A 17,894-nucleotide genomic window follows, 5' to 3' on the forward strand; every position below is an offset into this window, starting at 1 on the left:
TTTGTACAGAAGTCATTGCAAATGATAATTTCGTTGCTCAGATTCCTCTTATCTCGAAGAGTCACACCGTTCTTGAGGACAGAAATGAACCGAGCAGGTTTTTGTAAATACGTTTCGGGTCGAAACAGATAAAAAAAATTGAGTTTAAATGCAGCGACGTAGTAGGGTAGTGAGACCATTATCGTAGGAACAGTGGACAACTCGAGTTGGTATTTTGTCATTATTTTTCCATTGCACAATCTCATCAAACATCGGGTTTTCATCTTATTTCATTACTATCACGTGTAAGTTAAATAACAATTGCCGCTTTTTTCAAGTATGTTTTACTTTTACGTTTTTTTACTGCGTTATTTTTTTTCCTCCTAGATTTATCAGATTTGAGGCAAAAGCCATGAATTCCGTTTTCAAATCGATTGTCGTTGTTGCAGTTGGTCTGGGATATGTTTCAGCAATGTAAGAACGTTTTTTAAAGATATTTTTACACAGAAAACATCGTTTGAACTCGAATCGAAGAATATCATCGGACCATTGGATTGAATCGTGTGAAAAATTGTTCTATACTGTTTCCCACCATAATTTATTCTCTCCTCGAATTTTCGTGCCTTAAGTTTAGAAGCAAAAAAACTTGGAAAGCTTATAATCGATACGGATGGCGGCGGGGACGACGCTATTGCCATATTACTGGCTCTAGCAGCTGAGGATGAATTAAATAGCGATGACTTCGAAATAATCGCCATTATATTTGTAGCTACGGCAATACTGCGCTCACGAATGTGGAAAAAAATGTCCCCAAGATCCTGACGATTGCCAATCGAAGTGACGTAAGACTCGTACCGATATGACATGATAATTCGAATTGTCAAATATCAAATCTCATTTTTCTCGTCAACAAATTAAAAACCCTGCAAAATTATCATATTTTATCACTCAAAATATTGTTTTCACGTCGTTCATTTATTTCAACCCTGATAAAATGAAATACCTTCTTCCTGCTTTAGTAAAAAACAAATGAAATATTATTTCCAACAGCAAAAACCAGCTCGAATAGAAATATATGATTTTACCTTTCTCAGATACCCGTTTATGTGGGCTCTAGCAAGCCATTGATAAATAATGTCACTCTCGACTATCACTACGGTGAGGATGGTTTTGGTGATTTCAAATTTGATGCAAACATTATTGCAGAGGTCGATCGAAGCAAACACGCGAGTTTGGCAATGGCGGATTTGGCACGCGAAATTGCCGGTAAATTTTACTCAATGTAGATTAACACAATTTTCTATAATTGACCACTTCATCAGTGTTTCTGCAATGAGCGATCTCATTGTAATTACGTCGAATTGATCCATAGGAGACGTGAGTGTCATGTTATTGGGACCAACAACAAACGTTGCACTCGCGATAACTTTGGATTCTAAATTTGTCGATAATGTAGTGAGATTCTACATAATGGGATCGAGTGTCCATGGCATTGGAAACGTTTCACCGAATGTGGAATTCAACTTCAAACAAGATCCTCACAGCAATTTCATCCTTTTGGAAATAATAAAAGGGCAGCCGGCAGCTTTGTTACCCTGGGAAACGTCTCTTTCAGCTGCAATTCCAATGGTGAAAATTTTTCTCCACTTATACTAGTTTTTCTCAGTTCAATCAGCGACCGTCATCAATTTTTTAATCCCAGAAATGGCGGAAAGACGTCCTGGGGGTTGTGGATTCGAGGACCGTCAAATATCTCAATAAGATTGAAGGACGGAGCCTGAACAAAGCGGTCTGGAACGTCGCTGATGTTATACTTTGTGCGTTGACCCTCTGGCCGGATTTGATAACGCGATCACTAGTAGAGAACGAGGAGCCGGTTTACGACGGTGCTGCTCAGGGTTCCGTTCTCGTCGATTATGCCAATAAAACTGGTAAACCTAAAAACGTTGAGATTTTAGACGCCTTTGATGTTGAAGGGTTCAAAAAATTGTTGTTGGAGGTTTTTTCAAGAGATTGAGCAAAACAAAACGGAGAGTATGAAAATGTTTCAATCAGGCATTTTCATTCAAAGGAATTTTTATATGAAAATCAATTTTTACTTCTTACAAAATGTTATAACCTTTTCTTAAATTTCCCCGAGAAACCAATTTCATTTTTCTTTTCAATCTTTCTGATTTCTCAAGTTTTTCTTTCATGCTGAATATGAATTTTTTTTATGTTACAACCGAACGTGATGATTTCGAACATTGCAAGTTTTTTCTACTTCCATTCAATGGTAGCATCGAAAATTTCCTTTGTAAGGATAATCGAAGTTTGAAATATTCAAACTATTTTCGACGTGCTTGAATTTCTCTTCTTAAGTGAAATAAAAAAAATATTGCGATACAATGAGTAAAAAAAATTGCTTATCTTATCATAATTTCTACTCACGTCAGAAAAGTTTTTTGGATGTTTACTTCACGATATCGTTTCTTCCTTGTCCCTCATTTTCGAATTACCAATAAAAATTCGATTTCCTATCGAAGTAATAATCTTCATTATTTGATAATGTTATGGAATAACATTTCATCATCATGATGGAATTTAAATTGTTTTTCCAAGTTCAATAATGACGTGGTTCCGATATCAGCGTTGTGAGAATAATTTCCGTCCATTTGCGTTCCTTTCTACAGATTAGATAAAAGATTTGTCCCTTATCGAAAGTCGTTAACAGAAAAATCACTCCAAATTCCCGTTCATTGGCACTCCAATTTGGTTCTATTCTCGATGCTGTAACAGAAAATTTCACTAAGATTTAGTCCAGTACAATTCTGAACCATCATCAATCAGCAATTTTTTATTTGATTTTATTCGTTGAATTTCAGTTTCGAAAAGAAAAAAAAAATAGTTGGAGAAAAATCTCAAAAAGTAAAAATTCAATATTCTATGTTGCAACGCGAATAATACGCGCCACTTTTTTAAATAAAGATAGACCGGAGCGGGGGGTAGCACCGCAAGGCCCAGCGCAGGTAAAGGGCTGGGCGCACAGAGGGTTTATAGCCGACATGTGGCGTCCACTTGAGGCAATTGGAAATGGAAGATTTTTTGAAGTGGGAATTTTCATTCATCCACCTCATAAACGTTATTTCCCTTCTTTTTTTTTTTATTAGCATCGTCAAGCTCCGAAAAAGTCGGTATGTCACGTTTCGGCAATCTATGCAAAGAATTCGAGTATTCTGTACTTTTTACATTTTTTGAACATATACTTGCTCCCTCCTCTCTTCTTATTACAGTAGCCAATCCAAATTTCTCGTTATTTGGTAAGAAGGGGTAATTTTCCTCTTCCTTTATTTTTAAGCATTTTTGTAAAATCAGATTCGTAAGGAACTCCAAGCTGTCCACATCGGAGCAGCTTTTACTATATACCGAATAAACTAGTTGTTGTTATTTTTCTACAAAAAATAATTCCACTGTTTATTTTTCAATTTATTCATACCAATCACCTAACTCTCTGTAAAAGGAAGATTAGGACATCGTCAAGAGACGATACATTCTAGAAAAAAAAAATACTCGCACAAATTTTCTTCTCCCTCGTAGGAACAAGTGTTTTAAAAATACGGAGCGTACAGTGTATGAAGAATAAAGAAAAGATTAAAAGTGAAAAAGAAGTGAAAACATAAAATTGTCTGTGTGCCACGTACCGCAAAAAATATATTGTGACCGAACAGAAGAATTTATGATGCTTAATCAAATACTGAATGAGTTAACTCACACGCAATTCATACGTAAACCTTCCCAAGATAACGGTAGTAAAACGTCGAAGACATGCGCGAGTGTAATTGTTAGCATGAGAGCAGTTATAGCTCGTGATAGAAATTAAGGTTTCTTGTTTACTGTTAGGCGCGATCGTCGTCTTGAAATGAATAAGAGTGTGGAGAACGATCAATAAGAAAGGATCTTTTAATGTGAAAATAATCGGGGAGACAAATGTTTGAAAATCCTTACAAAAAATGTGTGAAAGTCTCAATTGACAAATTTTTGTTCGGAAATAGTTAAACGATTGTGAAGTTCGTTCGCTCGATTATGTGACTATCTTTGAGACGGTCCCGAGCGAGTTTAATGGATAGTTGTCAAAAGCACGTTTGAATATTATTTCAGAAAAGTGAAAATTGAGTAAAAATAATAAAATCAATCATGAAGACGTGCACAGGGTTGAGTCTGGTTATAGGAATTTGCCTGGTCGTTATAGCAACCACGTAAGAATAATGAATGTTGAAGTAACGTTAAAATATTGATTGTCTCGTTATTTTAAGCTGAGTTCATTTCAGCTTGCTTTATTATAATCTTCGTCATCCTGAAAATGAAACCGGTTTCAGTTCGCCTTCGAGAAAGCTCAAAAAGCTCATTATTGACACGGATGCCGGCGGAGATGACGCAGCAGCCATATTACTGGCTCTTGGCTTTGAAAAACATTCGGAAATGTCGAACTTTGAAGTCGTTGCAATCACATGCACGTACGGCAACACCAATCTTACGAATGTCGCTACTAATGTGTTGAAAATTCTAACCATCGCCAATCGTAGTGACGTGAGTTTAATATTCCATCGAAACTGCTTCAATTTTTATGTACTCCGAAATGCCAAGTGTCATCTTCGATTCGTCAGATTCCTGTTTACGCTGGAGCTCAAAAATCGATGATGAAAAAATTCACGAAAGGTAATTACTTCGGCGAGGATGGATTCGGAGATTTTCATTTCGACGAAGAAATCGTGGCTCGGCTTAATCGATCGTCACATGCGAGTCTCGCCATGGTGGATTTAGCTCGGGATCATCCTGGTGAGTTTTTCTTCCGCTGTTCTCTCTCTGAATCCTGAAAACGTAAGCTCAGTGAGTACAAAGTTCCATCGTGAAAAATTACTTCAACGTTTTGAGTAGATCACATGATTTTTTAAATTGTGCAACCAAATATCGCACTCGCGATATTCCTTCACAGGCGAAGTGAGCGTTATGGCGATAGGACCGTTGACTAATCTCGCACTAGCGATGACTCTGGACTCCAGTTTCGTCAAAAATGTCGAAAGATTTTATCTTCTGGGATCCTCGGTTCGAGGATGGGGAAACGTGGCTCCGAACGTTGAGTTCAATTTCTCTCAAGATCCCCAAAGCAATTTCATAGTCCTCAATGGAACGGACGAAAAAACAGCTTTTCTCTTTCCCTGGGAAGCGAACCTTGACGCTAAAATTCCAATGGTAATGATCAAACTTTTTTAACATTGAAATAATATTTCGATGCTATAAGTATCTACGTGCATACAATTTTCATCATTTTCATATAGAAAAATAATGGAACGGAAAACAATTTTTTTTTTCGTTGACGAATTTCTCTGCGCAATTTTATAGCAACATTAACAATTTCCTGAATTCCGTTATTCACATTCTTCTTTAAAAAAAATAAAAATATTAACAACGAATTTATGGACTCGCTACGAACAATAATTTGGTAATACGTTCAAGGACATTTTACATAAATTGTATTCTTAACGTTTATGTACGTATAAGAAATTCCATTCATATCACTACCTCAGATTAACTGAATCCTTTTCCGTGACAAATAGAAATGGCGGAGGGACGTTCTAGGATCCATGGGCTCGAAGACGATGAAATACTTGAATAAAATCGAGCGCCCAACTCTGAACGGCCCGGTATGGCACGTGGGTGATCTGGCTTTGGCTGCGTTGGTGGTCTATCCGGAATTAATATCGAGCACACTGGTGACGAATGTGACGCCAGTTTTTGATGGCAGCGCCGAAGGTTCTGTTCTAGTCGACTATGCAAATACAACGAACAAGCCTCAGAACGTTGAAATTTTGCTGAGTTTCGATGTTCCAAAATTTCAAAATTTTTTGCTTGACATATTTTCGCGAGATTGAAGAAATTCTAAATTCAAAATGTAAGTTCACTGTATAGTGATGCGTAATGCTTGTGTTAAGAGAGTTTCATTTTTTTCATCAGTCGAATGATTCTTTAATGGCGATGACTTCACGTTCAGAAGTGATGGGAAATCGCTGAATCTCGAGTATGAGTTCACTGCACGTCTTGCATCGCCCAATAAAACATTTTCTTTCCAATACTTGGTGTCGAGAAGCTGGCACGTCTCCAGATTATTTTGTAAAATCGTGCAAAATTACGAGCACGAGTTTCAAATTATAAATCTATCGGCAGTCAGAAACGCCAATATTTTCTGAGCGTTGTAAAGCAAGGCCTCGCTTTTCCTTTGAACGTTGAACGAAAAATTCATCTGAAAAAATGAAAGAATTTGTTAAAAATCATGTCAACTGTGAAAAAATATTATGCAGTAAATGTTTTGTACCTGTTTTTATTAGTGCCAGGCATGAATATTTATGAGCGTCTTTTGAATGTAAAAAAATGTTTATAGCTGCAATTGTAAAAAAAAAGGAAGTCTAGTGGTTTTTGAGTATGAAAAAACTGGTTTAGTGAACAATATGGTTTATTTGCTCGTGTGAAAAAAATTATTGAGTAATTAAATTACTTCGTAAGATAAGGTTCAGTCTCGGTTGTTTCACGAGCAAAAATGCCACAACTCTATCTCAATCTCTCCCATCGGAATATTTTACAACCATAAAAGGCTAAACTACTATGATTAACTTATCGCTGAAGCGTCTCTCGGAGTTTTCTTTTCATATCACAAAATTGTATTCTGTTTCATTCAATCGTTTGAAAAATCGTAGCACGTCCGGGTAGTGAGAATGTTTTTCAGTAAAGATAAAACGTCCCCTTAATCATCGAGGGTAATAATTTCGACGCTGTCTTTCGCGTGTTTGGACTCTTTTGTTTTGGACAGATTGGCGTTGGTTTTAGTCCTGGGCAATTCGTAAACGGACATACACTCGGAGCTGGTCGGTCGGACATTTTCGACTAATTTCTGAGGCGGTACGATGCTCAGGGAGAGCGGCAAATTTTTCGAATAATCCACTTGGCTCGGTTTAGCATGACTTTTTTGTTGAGGTATTATTTCAAGATGAGATTGTTGTTGAAGCTGCGAGAGCATTGAGAGAGTCTCAGCGGTATTGGCGGCTGGTAACGAGGGCTGAATCGACCCGGGCATTTCCATGCTTGTTGTTTTCGGTTTGCTCGTTACTTTACGATAGGGAGGATGTTTCGGAGGTGGAGGAGGTTTCGCGACGGACGGGCCGACAGGGCTGACGGATATGCCGCTTAATTCTTGAGGCAAAAAGGCTGGTTGACCCATCGCGTGTGTCCCAACTCCGGACATGGTGTTTAAGAGGCTCTGAAGGTTATTCGGCAACTGAGAAATACTGCTCTTCGATGTTTTTTGTTTTTTCGGCATACTTTGTGGCTTCATGGGCATCGGAGGTTGTGCTTGTTGAGCCATTTTCTTGGAGAGGAGCTTGTGCTGCAGGGATGTACCGCTGGTGAGTGTGGGGTTTCGAGAATTTGGCATTCCCATATTTGAGCTCGTGGGTTTCATGCTCATGGCGTTGGGACCTTGAAGAACGGATGAGTGAGCAGCTTGTAGAACGTTTCCTGTGGAGACGGACGAATTTCCGGCGGTCAGGGAAGGATGAGACGAGTTGTGGGCGGGTTGAGGCTCGGTGAGTGACTTCGAAACTCTTATCTGCGGCGCGGACATTTGTTTGGGGGGCGGAATTTTGGTTTGCGCAACAACCGACGGTTTCAACAGGGAAACTTGCGTGGTAGGCGGATGTGTCGAGGTTTTTGTCGTTGCTTGAGGTATGGGCATGGCTTTTGTCATGTGCGCTGGCATCGGTTCGTTGTGGGATGACGAGGAAGACGAGTGCTTCGGCATTTTCGTTTTCATCAACTGCTGTTGCTGCATGTTGGAGCCGACCGGGGTTATCGAGACGCTGGGAACTTCCTTGGTCGTCGACGTGGTCGTTGGAGCCTTCGAACCAGCTTGATGGTACATAGGGGCTGCTCTCGAACTCGCAGCGTTCGAATTGTTGCTCAAATTTAACAATTGTTGGACTGTCAAACTCGAAAGATTTCCCATGCCGCCTAAATTACCGAGATTTCCGGACGACGTTGATCCTCCCGTCGAACTCGTGACCGAACTCATAGTTGGCACTGTATTCGTCATTGTACTCGGTAGGCTGGTCGCCATGTTGCCAAAACCGGCGGCTAAATTTGTTATTGATGACAAATTGTTCTGATACTGCCTCAATATGTCTTGGTAATTTCCCATTTGATTGAAATAATTAACTGCCGCTAATGGATCAATCGGACCACCCATTCCAGCTGCGAGTACTGCCGATAACATAGTTGGATCCATCAAAGGATTCATAAAATATGCATTCATAAGAGCGTTGTTTGCACTGACTCCCAAATAATTTCCGAAAGACCCTTTCGTGTTGAACTGGCCCGTCATTCCAGCACTCTGTTGCATCGCTTGTAAATATTTGTTCACGTTCGGGGGACGGCCCCGAGGACGTCCCGTTGCCGTTGAACTCTTGTAGGGTTTTCGGGTCTGATGAGTTTGAGGTGAAGTCGGCAAACTCAGCGGCTGCGACGTCGCGATCTACAAACAAACGTGAATAATAAAGGTTCCTCATTTTATCACTTTAATGTTATTTTTCAGCAAAATGCTTTTGCCCTTTGCCGAACTGTTCTATTCTTACCGGACTCGATGAAGTCGTAGGTATTGCACCAACGCCGGTCATTGAGATTGGATTTGACTCGGCCATTTTGCTCGCGTTTGTCATTTGTTGACAATACTTCAGAGCAACTTCTATTACGTTTCCTTCGGCGTTCTGTAAAATTCATGCAATTAAGAATGTTTTCTCAACGATTAATTTAATTGCATAACTCGATTTCCCGATTCATAATTTGGAGAATCTTGCAAAACGAGTCAAACGTGGCAAACCCTTGTGACATGTTTTTTCGGTTAAAGAAGTTCAATTAAAATTTCCGAGTCCTTGATCTAATGGATTTTTTTGTTTCAAATCAATGAGAAGAACTTTATCAGAAAAAGAGAATAATCGAATTTTCATTATTTCACATACCTTAATTCCCGTGTAGGCTTTATAAGAGTCGATAAGAAGTGCTGCGAACGCCTGAATCGTAGAATCCTTCGGTGCATAAATCTTTTGTATCTCCCGATAAATTTTGTAAACATCAAGTAAAACCTGTTTCCGTGGATCGGAACGATACATTTGCAGGTTGTCGACGACTGGAGGTGGAGGAGACATGTTTTGTATACGAGTCCGAAGCGATTGGATGCAAAGTGTTAAAGCTTGTCGGGACAGTTGTTCGCGTTCGGAGTCCCTCAGATATTTTCTGCGGAAGTATACATTTTTTAAAATAAAATTCAAACAAAATTGAACTTTCTACGAACCACTTAAGATGATGGATCAGTCGGTAATCACACCTCGAATTTTTGAAATTGAAACTCTTTGAAATCGTTCGTCCGATTAAAATAATAAAAATGTCATCGTACACTTTTCGATCAGACGAACGATGTGGAAAAATTTCCTTTTCAAAAATTGCAGCTATCTCTCTCGCACTCACGGTTGTGATTACCGACTGATCCATCATCTTAAAGGGCGGAATTTCAATTAAATAAATTCATTAATCAGATGAAAATTCGATCACAAATTATTTTGACGAGTTTTTTAGCAGTTGAATTTATTAGCTCACTTGTCAGGATCGGGTAGCCTGCGCAATTGTCCGTAAAGATCCAACAGCATCAAACTGTCATCGGTTTCTTTGAGTATTTGCATCAGGAGAGTTATGCAACGAGACATGTGTGAGGCGAAACTTCCGGGGCGATCAATTTCTTCGATGGGGTTTCTCCATACGCCCTACGAAAAATGCACAAAAATCCTAGATCATTACGAATCATCTTACAAGTTATTTATACGAACAAGAGTATTTGAAAAAAAAAACACAAATTTTTATAGAAATTATTAGTGTATTCTATACGATTTGTAAGATAAGCCCACAAACTTCGTGTGTGTTGCCGAAACAAAATTTATCACAAATATCATTTATCATAAAACTAAAAATTTCGGACTTTATCGCAACGACATCCGCATCAAAGTGAAATAAAGAAAAAAATGTTTGTCTTCTGATATCAATAGTTTTTCACTTTATTTTTACTCGCTCGTTAATCTTTTTTAGATAAAAAATAAGATTAATGTAACACAGAAATTTGAAGTGTCAATTTTGCACTTATCTCGTGATAAGATAAAAAACTTACGTTGAAGAAATTATTATTTTTCCGATCAGCGAATAATCCTTGAACGGTGCGTTCCGTGTAGTATTGGCACTTGTAAGTGCCAAGAAAGAGATCGCGACATTTAGCATTGTCCTTGGCAGTTTTGTTGTTGAAATAATAGTGGCAAATTCGGTAGACCGATTTGTAGTGTTCGGGAAAACGAAGTACGCATTGTTCTAGTCCGGCGAGGCAGTAACCGATTAATTTCCCAACTTCGGCATCGGTTAGATACTCTTCTGCTTAAAAAAAGTCATAGAATATGTAAAAACCGAAAAACTATGATTTTTGATACTATGACTTGCAAAAAATGAGTCTGTTCAGCCCTTACCCTTTTCTCCCAATTCAGGAATAGGCTTTTTCTTCTCGGTCTCACTCTCAGCAGATTCGCTGTCGCTGGAACTGGAGCTATCGCTCTCAGAGCTGTCTTCGCTGCTGCTTGATTCATCACTGCTACTGGAACTCGAATTGTTAGTTTCTGTGGTGGTCGTTGTAGTCTGAGTGGTCGTAGTGCTTTCTTGAGAGCCTCTGCGACTGAGTGTCCCTTCGTCCTTAACCAAATTGATTTGTGTTTTTTTCCTATCGCTGTTTTTCTCCTTCGAGTCTTTTTCTCGTTCTTTGTTGGTGAGGAATCTTCCTTCGCTTGTTTGAACTTCGTCGTTTATGAGCCACTTGCCATCGGATTTTCTCGTGTCTTCGTCGTCAGGCGGGGAAATTTGACCTTCGTTGCCTAGTTCCATAGTTCGTTTCATGAGTTCGTCCATGAGATCCTGAACGTTTTCAGTTTTTCTTAAAGGACTATTAAGACCCTGTAACTTTTTTTCGACGCTACTACTTATTCGATCGTTGTTTGAAATTTTATCAGCTTCTTTCCTTTTCACTTCTTCCTTCATCGTGATTTTCTGTACTAATTCATTTTCGTCGCTTGACAAAATGATTATTTCATCGCCGGAGCTCTCTCGAGTGGCTGCAATATCACAAACCTTCGTAATCAAATCGTCAATCAGACCGACCACGTCCTGCATCAGTTGCAAGTGCGATACGCTGCCCAATTTTATTCTTTTTCCATTATCTTCTTGCTGCGTATCCGTGTGACGTTTTCGCAACTCGTTTTTCGACGATTTACCAAGTGTATCCGGTTTCTCAGGCCCGGGAATCTCCTCGACACTGTTCAAACGTTTCTCCTGGTTTGCTCGACTCTTCGGCAACTCCGTGGCGACGTTCTCGCTTGGAGAAACTTCTGGATAACCGTTGCTACCGGGTCTCTTGGTTCTACTAAGCTTCGACTCGTGCTGCATGAAAGGACCGCTCGCGCATTCCAACAGATGATCCATGAAAACTTGTCCCAAAGATTTTTTCAACGGTTTCCCTTCGTGCTGCTCCAAATACTTCAAAATGCAAGCGTGTATTCTGTAATGCACTTCGAGGGCCTCCACCGAGAAATAACTCGGATTTTTGTGCGGTATACGAGGAGGATATTGGGCGTTGTTCTTCCGAAGCCAATTGCTAGCCTGTGAATCATTCAAAAGTTCAATTAATGTTAAAACCTTTATGAGAATCTAAAAAATACAAAAATAATTTTACCTTTGCATAATGGTCGAGAAAAACCGGGGGATCTTCGTTCTTCTTTTCAGCTATTTTCGCGAGCATATAGTGATACAACCACCGTTCATCGTGAACGTGAGTATTGTCATCGATGTTCGATAAAAAAACGCGATTCGCCGAAATGAAACAGTTCACAGCAATATCGAGAGTCGTTTCTTTTCGTGATTCCAATTCAGCAAATCTCTCCATACTAAGAGTATCCGTTTCTTGTTTCAACAAACGCGAACAAAAAGAGTGCACCGTGTATGCGAATGTTCCGTACTCGATCCAGATCACACTCTGAGCTGGTACCAATTCTACCGCACGCTGGTAACAGAACTGAACCATTTTCGCATCGAAAAGTAGTTTCTTCGTGTCACTGGAATTGAGAAATAAAAAATTATACGATGATTCAACAACCGAAACGAGAGGTAATAAGATTTCCAGATAACCAGATCTCACGATTGTCTTCCTAATTGTTTTACCAAAAATTGTTTACCTTTTCCAAAACTTGAGTCTCTACGTGAACAAAAGTCGAGTTTCATGCCATTTTTTTCAAATTTCATACAAAAAGATCATTTTCGCAACTTATCAATAATTGGTACTTGAATTACTATAAAAAAACTTGGAGAGTCTCAATGATGTAAAACTTTTTTTTTTCAAATAATAATTTGAAGATAAAAATAAGTAACTAACGGTAACGGTTTGCAGCTGGTCAGAGCAGTCCCAAATTCAGTTCCCATTACCATGGCAAGAGTAGCCCAAGAGTTGAAGGCTTCGGGATGGAGACAGAGGTCCATGAGAAAGTAGGAAACAGAATTGGCGTACTGGTTATATTTGAATAGATAATCTCCGAGAAGTGCATAAATCGAGGAGACTTGATAGGGCAAGGGTTTTTTGACGGTCGGCATAAGGTCTCTTTCACCGACGATATAAGCGGTGACTTCATCGATCTTTTGACTGGGATCATGTTCCTCGGGTACGAGAGAAATAACTTTTTTGAAGAGACTATGGGTTTCGGCGTTGATGGAAGCTGCGCGGGGTGTGTCGAATTCGGGCAATTGATCGGGTCTATAAAAATCGAAAAGTAATTGAGCACCTTCCCAGGTGAGTTCGATTTGCGGTACTCGATGATCCTCGAGATATTTGGGTTTAGTTCTCTTGTCTTTGTTCGGGTGTCCGTAGAGACAGTAAAATATTTGTTCGATGTGTTTACTGAGTTTGTCACGAACGGAGGCAAACTGTGGCGTACGAAGTCTTGGAATAACGAGTTTCATCGTAAATATCAATAGTTTAGCCCCGTCGATGCAACACCATGAATGGCGACCGAGAAACTCGTGAGCTGTCAGAAGAATCATGATCGACGTGGGTATGTCCTCGTCCTCGTACTCCTCGTCGGAATTTTGTTCCTTAGTCTTTTGGGACGGTGATTTGGCTCGACCTTTGTCTTCTTCGTATTGCAATACGTAGTGTAACAAGATCCAGGGCAGCACAGTTTCTAGTGGCATCTCAACAGCGTTTTCCGTAACGTCCAATTGATGACAAACCATTTGTACGAGATTTTGTACGAGACGAGCGAGACGATTCTCGGGTAAATATCTGACGACAAAAGTGCTGACTTCGTTGACACAAGACTCGAGTTTCTCGAGACACTTGAGCACGCTCGTTGCCCACTTTTTTTGTTCCCCATCGTCGTTCACGTTGAGATAATTCTGCCAGGATTCGTTGAGACAAGCTTCCGACCATACGTAACATTCCTCGTACTGCTCGAGCCTCCACAGGCTGTCGAGCAGCATTGACAGCTGATCGATACGTTCGGTCGTTACTTTTATATGCGGCACAAGCTTTTGTTGCTGTTTGGCAAATTTGAATGTGTCCTGGAGCGTCGCTGCGAGCTCAGCGTACTTTTTCTCGTCGTACAAACGTTGCACTTCCGCGAGCCTCTGTCCCCGACGTATGGCAGTCAACATTTTCTCGATAATTGGTATATTTATGCGAGAATTATATTTGCAGTTCGGTAACCTTACAGAAGGCAAAAAAGTCTGGTGTTTCTTAAACTCGTCCATGTGACACAGCAACGATTCCAGCGTCTCGATCACGATGTCCGTATCTCCCTGACAATGAAATATATTGGCCTTTAGCCAAAGGACTCTCAAGAGATACGTCATGTTTTCCTCGCTGAATAAATCGTCGCGAACACTCGCGAATATTATGTGACCGAGCTCTTCGGATGGCATGCCCGTTCCGACTTTGTCGAGCCTCGACGTGGGCACTGTATCGGGTTTCGCGTCCATCCAACGATCGGTATGGAGCTCGCCGAAGAGAAGAGTCATTTCGGCATCGTATTTGAGTATACCGTTGTCCTCGTCGAAACCAAAAGGCGAATGATGCGGGATGTGTTCTCGCGTGTACGAGTAAGCCTGTAGATAAATCGTTCCCATCTCCTTCGGCCAATCGTGGTTCCATTTTATGCTTAAAAATTCAGTATATTTAGCAATGATTATCATCAAGTTACTCTTACCACTGTGCTCGTTAATGAATTCTTCAACGTCCGCGTTTTCTGCCTCGGTCCCGAAATACTGTGGCAAGTCTGCTACCTCCGGACTCGAGGGTTTCGAACTCTCTGTACTTTTACTTCCTTCTCTCAAAGCTCCGTTTTTCTCACGATTCGCAAACAACTGATAAACGTCCATCGTGTCCATCGAATCGTCGATGTTCTTGAAAGGATCTTCTTTCGTTAATTTAATACCGTCCGGTAACAAAGTGCTGGGAAACATCCGTCTCAGAGTTTCCTCCAATTGGACATCGTCCCTCTCGGCTTCTCGCCTACTCGAGCCACGGACTCTCGCTGATCTTCTCATACTGCTGCTGCTCCATGCCCATTGTTGTAAAAAACACAACGAGCTCCTCCGGCGTTTCTTCACCTTTTGACCCTCTTCCTTGGCTTCAGTACGTTCGTTGGATTTTTCGTTCAACTTTTCTATACTCTTGTCTGTACTGCCTTGATTCGATTTATCGGCATTTTCCTCATTCGATTTTTCGCAGTTGCTTATCTCGTTGGAGATTTTTTCGATCGGGGATTTGACAGCTTCCTCGTCTTCGGCCACGATCATGGCTTCCGGATAATCGAGAGGATCTTCGTGGCTCTTTTCACGCTGGTCATCGATATTTTTTTCAGATCGCGGAATCTCGATGTTCGGAATTTTGAAAGGATCCTCGTCTTCGATTATCTGGATATCGCTCGAGCTTGATTTGACGTCTTCTTCAAGCTCCAATCGTATTTCTGTATCGAAATCAGCGTTCGGTACACGCTGATCATCCGAATTTTCCGTCACATCCATTTCTTCGATATCAGTTTCCATTTTGACATCATTTTCTAAATGATCGATGTCGAGCTTTCGGTTGACGCTGCCAGATTCGGAAATCTCTGCCTCTGCATAATCTTCAGACTCTTCAACGTTGTTGTCTTCTGTCGAGGAAACACGAGATTCGTCCTCGATCGGTTTTTGAAACTCGAGGACAACTCGACTTACGAAATTGCAGCAATTATCGCTCATCCATTTGTGCATCGTAATTAAACTATCACCCAAATCGAGCCATGTCGATTTGACAAGAGGTTTGTTCAAATGTAAAACAGGCAGAGGCTTATGAATGAATTCGGATTTACAAGACTCAGCCCATTTATCAGCAATCTCTTTTGCCTCGTGGATCAATTTTTCACCTAATATTTTATCGTATTCGCTGTCCATCGGAGGATCCAGAGCCCATTCGACATTGTACATTTTATAACTTTCTTCAAAGTACGGAATGTCCTTGAATATTTTTTCTCTGAAAGCTAAACCCTTGACGTATGAGGGATCTCGTTCCAAAGCCATCGATATAAAGAGCAAACAGTTCATGTAGTCAGGCACAGCGTAAAGAACGGATATTATGTTGTCTAAGCAAGGCCAATGATTTGGATTACATTTCAAACCCTGCTTGAACGCTGAACAAGCTAATTCGAGATTAGAAATCGTCATAGCTAAACATCCGATTCTGTACCACAGGCTCACATCGGTGTCATCAAGATTTGCCGCTTCCCAATAATTCTCTATCGCTTCTTCATAATTTTCCAAAGACGCCTCTATCGCTCCGATATTCTTGAAACATGAGTATTTCAGTGATAACATAGGACGAGATTTTCCATCTGGTATCTCCGATTTTTCCACCTGATCCAACAATTCTGTATCCAAAAGATCTTTGAAAATCAACAAAGCATCCTGCACTTTATTCGCTTTCATCAGTTCCAGTGCTCTGTTATACTCCGTGAGAGCAATTTGTTCCTAAAAACGATAATCATTGCGTTCATCAAAGGGAAACGATTCCGATGGGCTTGAAAAAGTGGGATTCTAATGATTTTGCTTTTGACGCAAAGAAAAGATCTTTTTGGAAAATTTAGGGTCGTTCATTTTCCAGAAATGCAAATAAATTTTTGGAGTACAATAAGCAAATAAGTTTGATTTTATCTGAAACGTTATCTTGATTAAATTACAAAATTATTTATCCTGAAAGTCTTCTTATTTTTTGCAAGATTGGTAACATTTTTAGAAGGTTTTACAATAGGTCTGAGTTTCGCTATAAAAAACGTACAATTTAGTTCTCAAAATTTTCATCAGAGAATTGCAACTGAATTAGAGTTTCTTTGAAGTTGTAACTGATTCACGCTTGAATTAGAAGACAAAATAAGAAATCTTATTCTTATAAATAGGTATCGGGTTGATCCGAATATCTGGAAATATTTTTGTTAAAAGTCCAGATTTTTCTAGTAACCGATAACTTTATATCTTGGCACATCTCATTCTTATAAAAAAATATTAAAGCAATAGGTTTGCTCGATGATCAACCGATAAATTTATGCAACTTTCTACGATGGCACATGTCCATTGGTATTTAGTAAAGAAACATTTGTTATTTTGAACCTATTGTACTTACATGTCATTTTGTTTAAGGAAATCATTGAAAGAAGATTTTTGAATATGCTCCTTTTTCATAATTGTCATTTTATAATCTACTCAACAAGATCAGTTCAATTTGCAATGGAAGTAAAATAGTTAAGAAAATTTGTTGCGTCAGCATTCAGAAAAAAATCGTAACCCAGTTTCTTTGTGCTGAATTTTATTTCCCCTTCATTCATTAAATTTTCCATATATTGATCAATTGATCAATAATCCGGACATCAATTATCAGGCAATTCAGATTTTTGTCTCAAGTTTGTTTTTACCCAAATGAGACACATTTTTTAAATGTAACTTTGTCTCAGACATTATGCATTACGGATTGAGAATTTCTTTAGAATTTAGGGACATCTATTTACAAAAAAAAAATAACAAACATATATACGAAAATACACGCCCCTTTATTCGCAATTATCTACGAATAATTTTTTTGTTTATTAAAGGAAAGATAATGTTGAAAGGTTTTGAGAAACATAAGGAGTGCAATAATCTATAATTTAATTCTCATGTGAGGGCTTGGAACAGATGGGTCACTACAATAGAGACCGAATCTGAGGTTATGTAGATCGCGTGGGGAAAGTTGTTGCATTGTCAAAAAAACGTACCTGGGCTTCTTTCGTGATAGTTTGAGCATCTTCATCATCGTTCTCAGGCCGGGGCTGAGGTGCCTCGTTCAGAGCCGATATTTTCATCATTTTTAAACTAAATATTTCATCGATCCCGCGGCTTTTTCATTTCGTATACAAAATATATTCCATTTTCGACAATATACACAAAAACCACTCAAAACAGAATAGAAACAGCTGTTTGCCGCCGCTACTTTGACGCCATTTTCCGGTAAATTATCTAGATTTAATTCTTCTCGGAATATCTAGATTATTTTACATTCGTAGAACCACGCGTAGAACACTGCGATGACTGCGATCATCAATTCTTATAACAATAGACAAAAAGTTGTTTTCAAACAATGTTCGGAGTTATCTACACGTAATTTCCGTCAGTTGACTCATTTATTTACTTTTGCAGACTTGTTAACTATTTAGTACGGAATAAAAATTTTCAATTTACCATCGCGTTAAGTCGAC

The 17,894-nt window shown here is 39.4% G+C and overlaps 3 protein-coding genes across 3 annotated transcripts; 2 read left to right on the forward strand and 1 right to left on the reverse strand.

Annotated features, from left to right (window-relative positions):
- Nucleotides 1-585: 585 nt before the first annotated feature.
- LOC122418978 (uncharacterized protein C1683.06c-like) lies at nucleotides 586-2,607 on the forward strand (the record flags this gene model as incomplete). Its single annotated transcript, XM_043433163.1, is given in 5 exon segments — nucleotides 586-738; nucleotides 741-821; nucleotides 1,074-1,245; nucleotides 1,352-1,608; nucleotides 1,682-2,607. Coding segments are annotated over 5 exon segments (978 nt in total), but the record flags the coding sequence as incomplete, so codon positions are not given.
- Nucleotides 2,608-4,072: 1,465 nt separating this feature from the next.
- LOC122418234 (probable uridine nucleosidase 2) lies at nucleotides 4,073-6,520 on the forward strand. The gene is made up of 5 exons (XM_043432354.1): nucleotides 4,073-4,214; nucleotides 4,335-4,545; nucleotides 4,623-4,794; nucleotides 4,952-5,208; nucleotides 5,574-6,520. The coding sequence occupies exons 1-5, from the start codon at nucleotides 4,153-4,155 to the stop codon at nucleotides 5,886-5,888; spliced, it is 1,017 nt and encodes a 338-aa protein (XP_043288289.1). The 5' UTR covers nucleotides 4,073-4,152; the 3' UTR covers nucleotides 5,889-6,520.
- LOC122418202 (calcineurin-binding protein cabin-1-like) lies at nucleotides 6,449-17,889 on the reverse strand. The gene is made up of 10 exons (XM_043432294.1): nucleotides 17,878-17,889; nucleotides 17,415-17,742; nucleotides 12,512-16,137; nucleotides 11,816-12,194; nucleotides 10,563-11,742; nucleotides 10,217-10,470; nucleotides 9,655-9,818; nucleotides 9,021-9,294; nucleotides 8,637-8,768; nucleotides 6,449-8,536 (listed from the first exon to the last, which is right to left on the reverse strand). The coding sequence occupies exons 2-10, from the start codon at nucleotides 17,502-17,504 to the stop codon at nucleotides 6,755-6,757; spliced, it is 7,881 nt and encodes a 2,626-aa protein (XP_043288229.1). The 5' UTR covers nucleotides 17,505-17,742; nucleotides 17,878-17,889; the 3' UTR covers nucleotides 6,449-6,754.
- Between the last annotated feature and the right edge of the window lie 5 nt (nucleotides 17,890-17,894).

This window comes from Venturia canescens, chromosome 1 (genome assembly GCF_019457755.1).
Source record: "Venturia canescens isolate UGA chromosome 1, ASM1945775v1, whole genome shotgun sequence".
NCBI lineage: Eukaryota > Metazoa > Arthropoda > Insecta > Hymenoptera > Ichneumonidae > Venturia > Venturia canescens.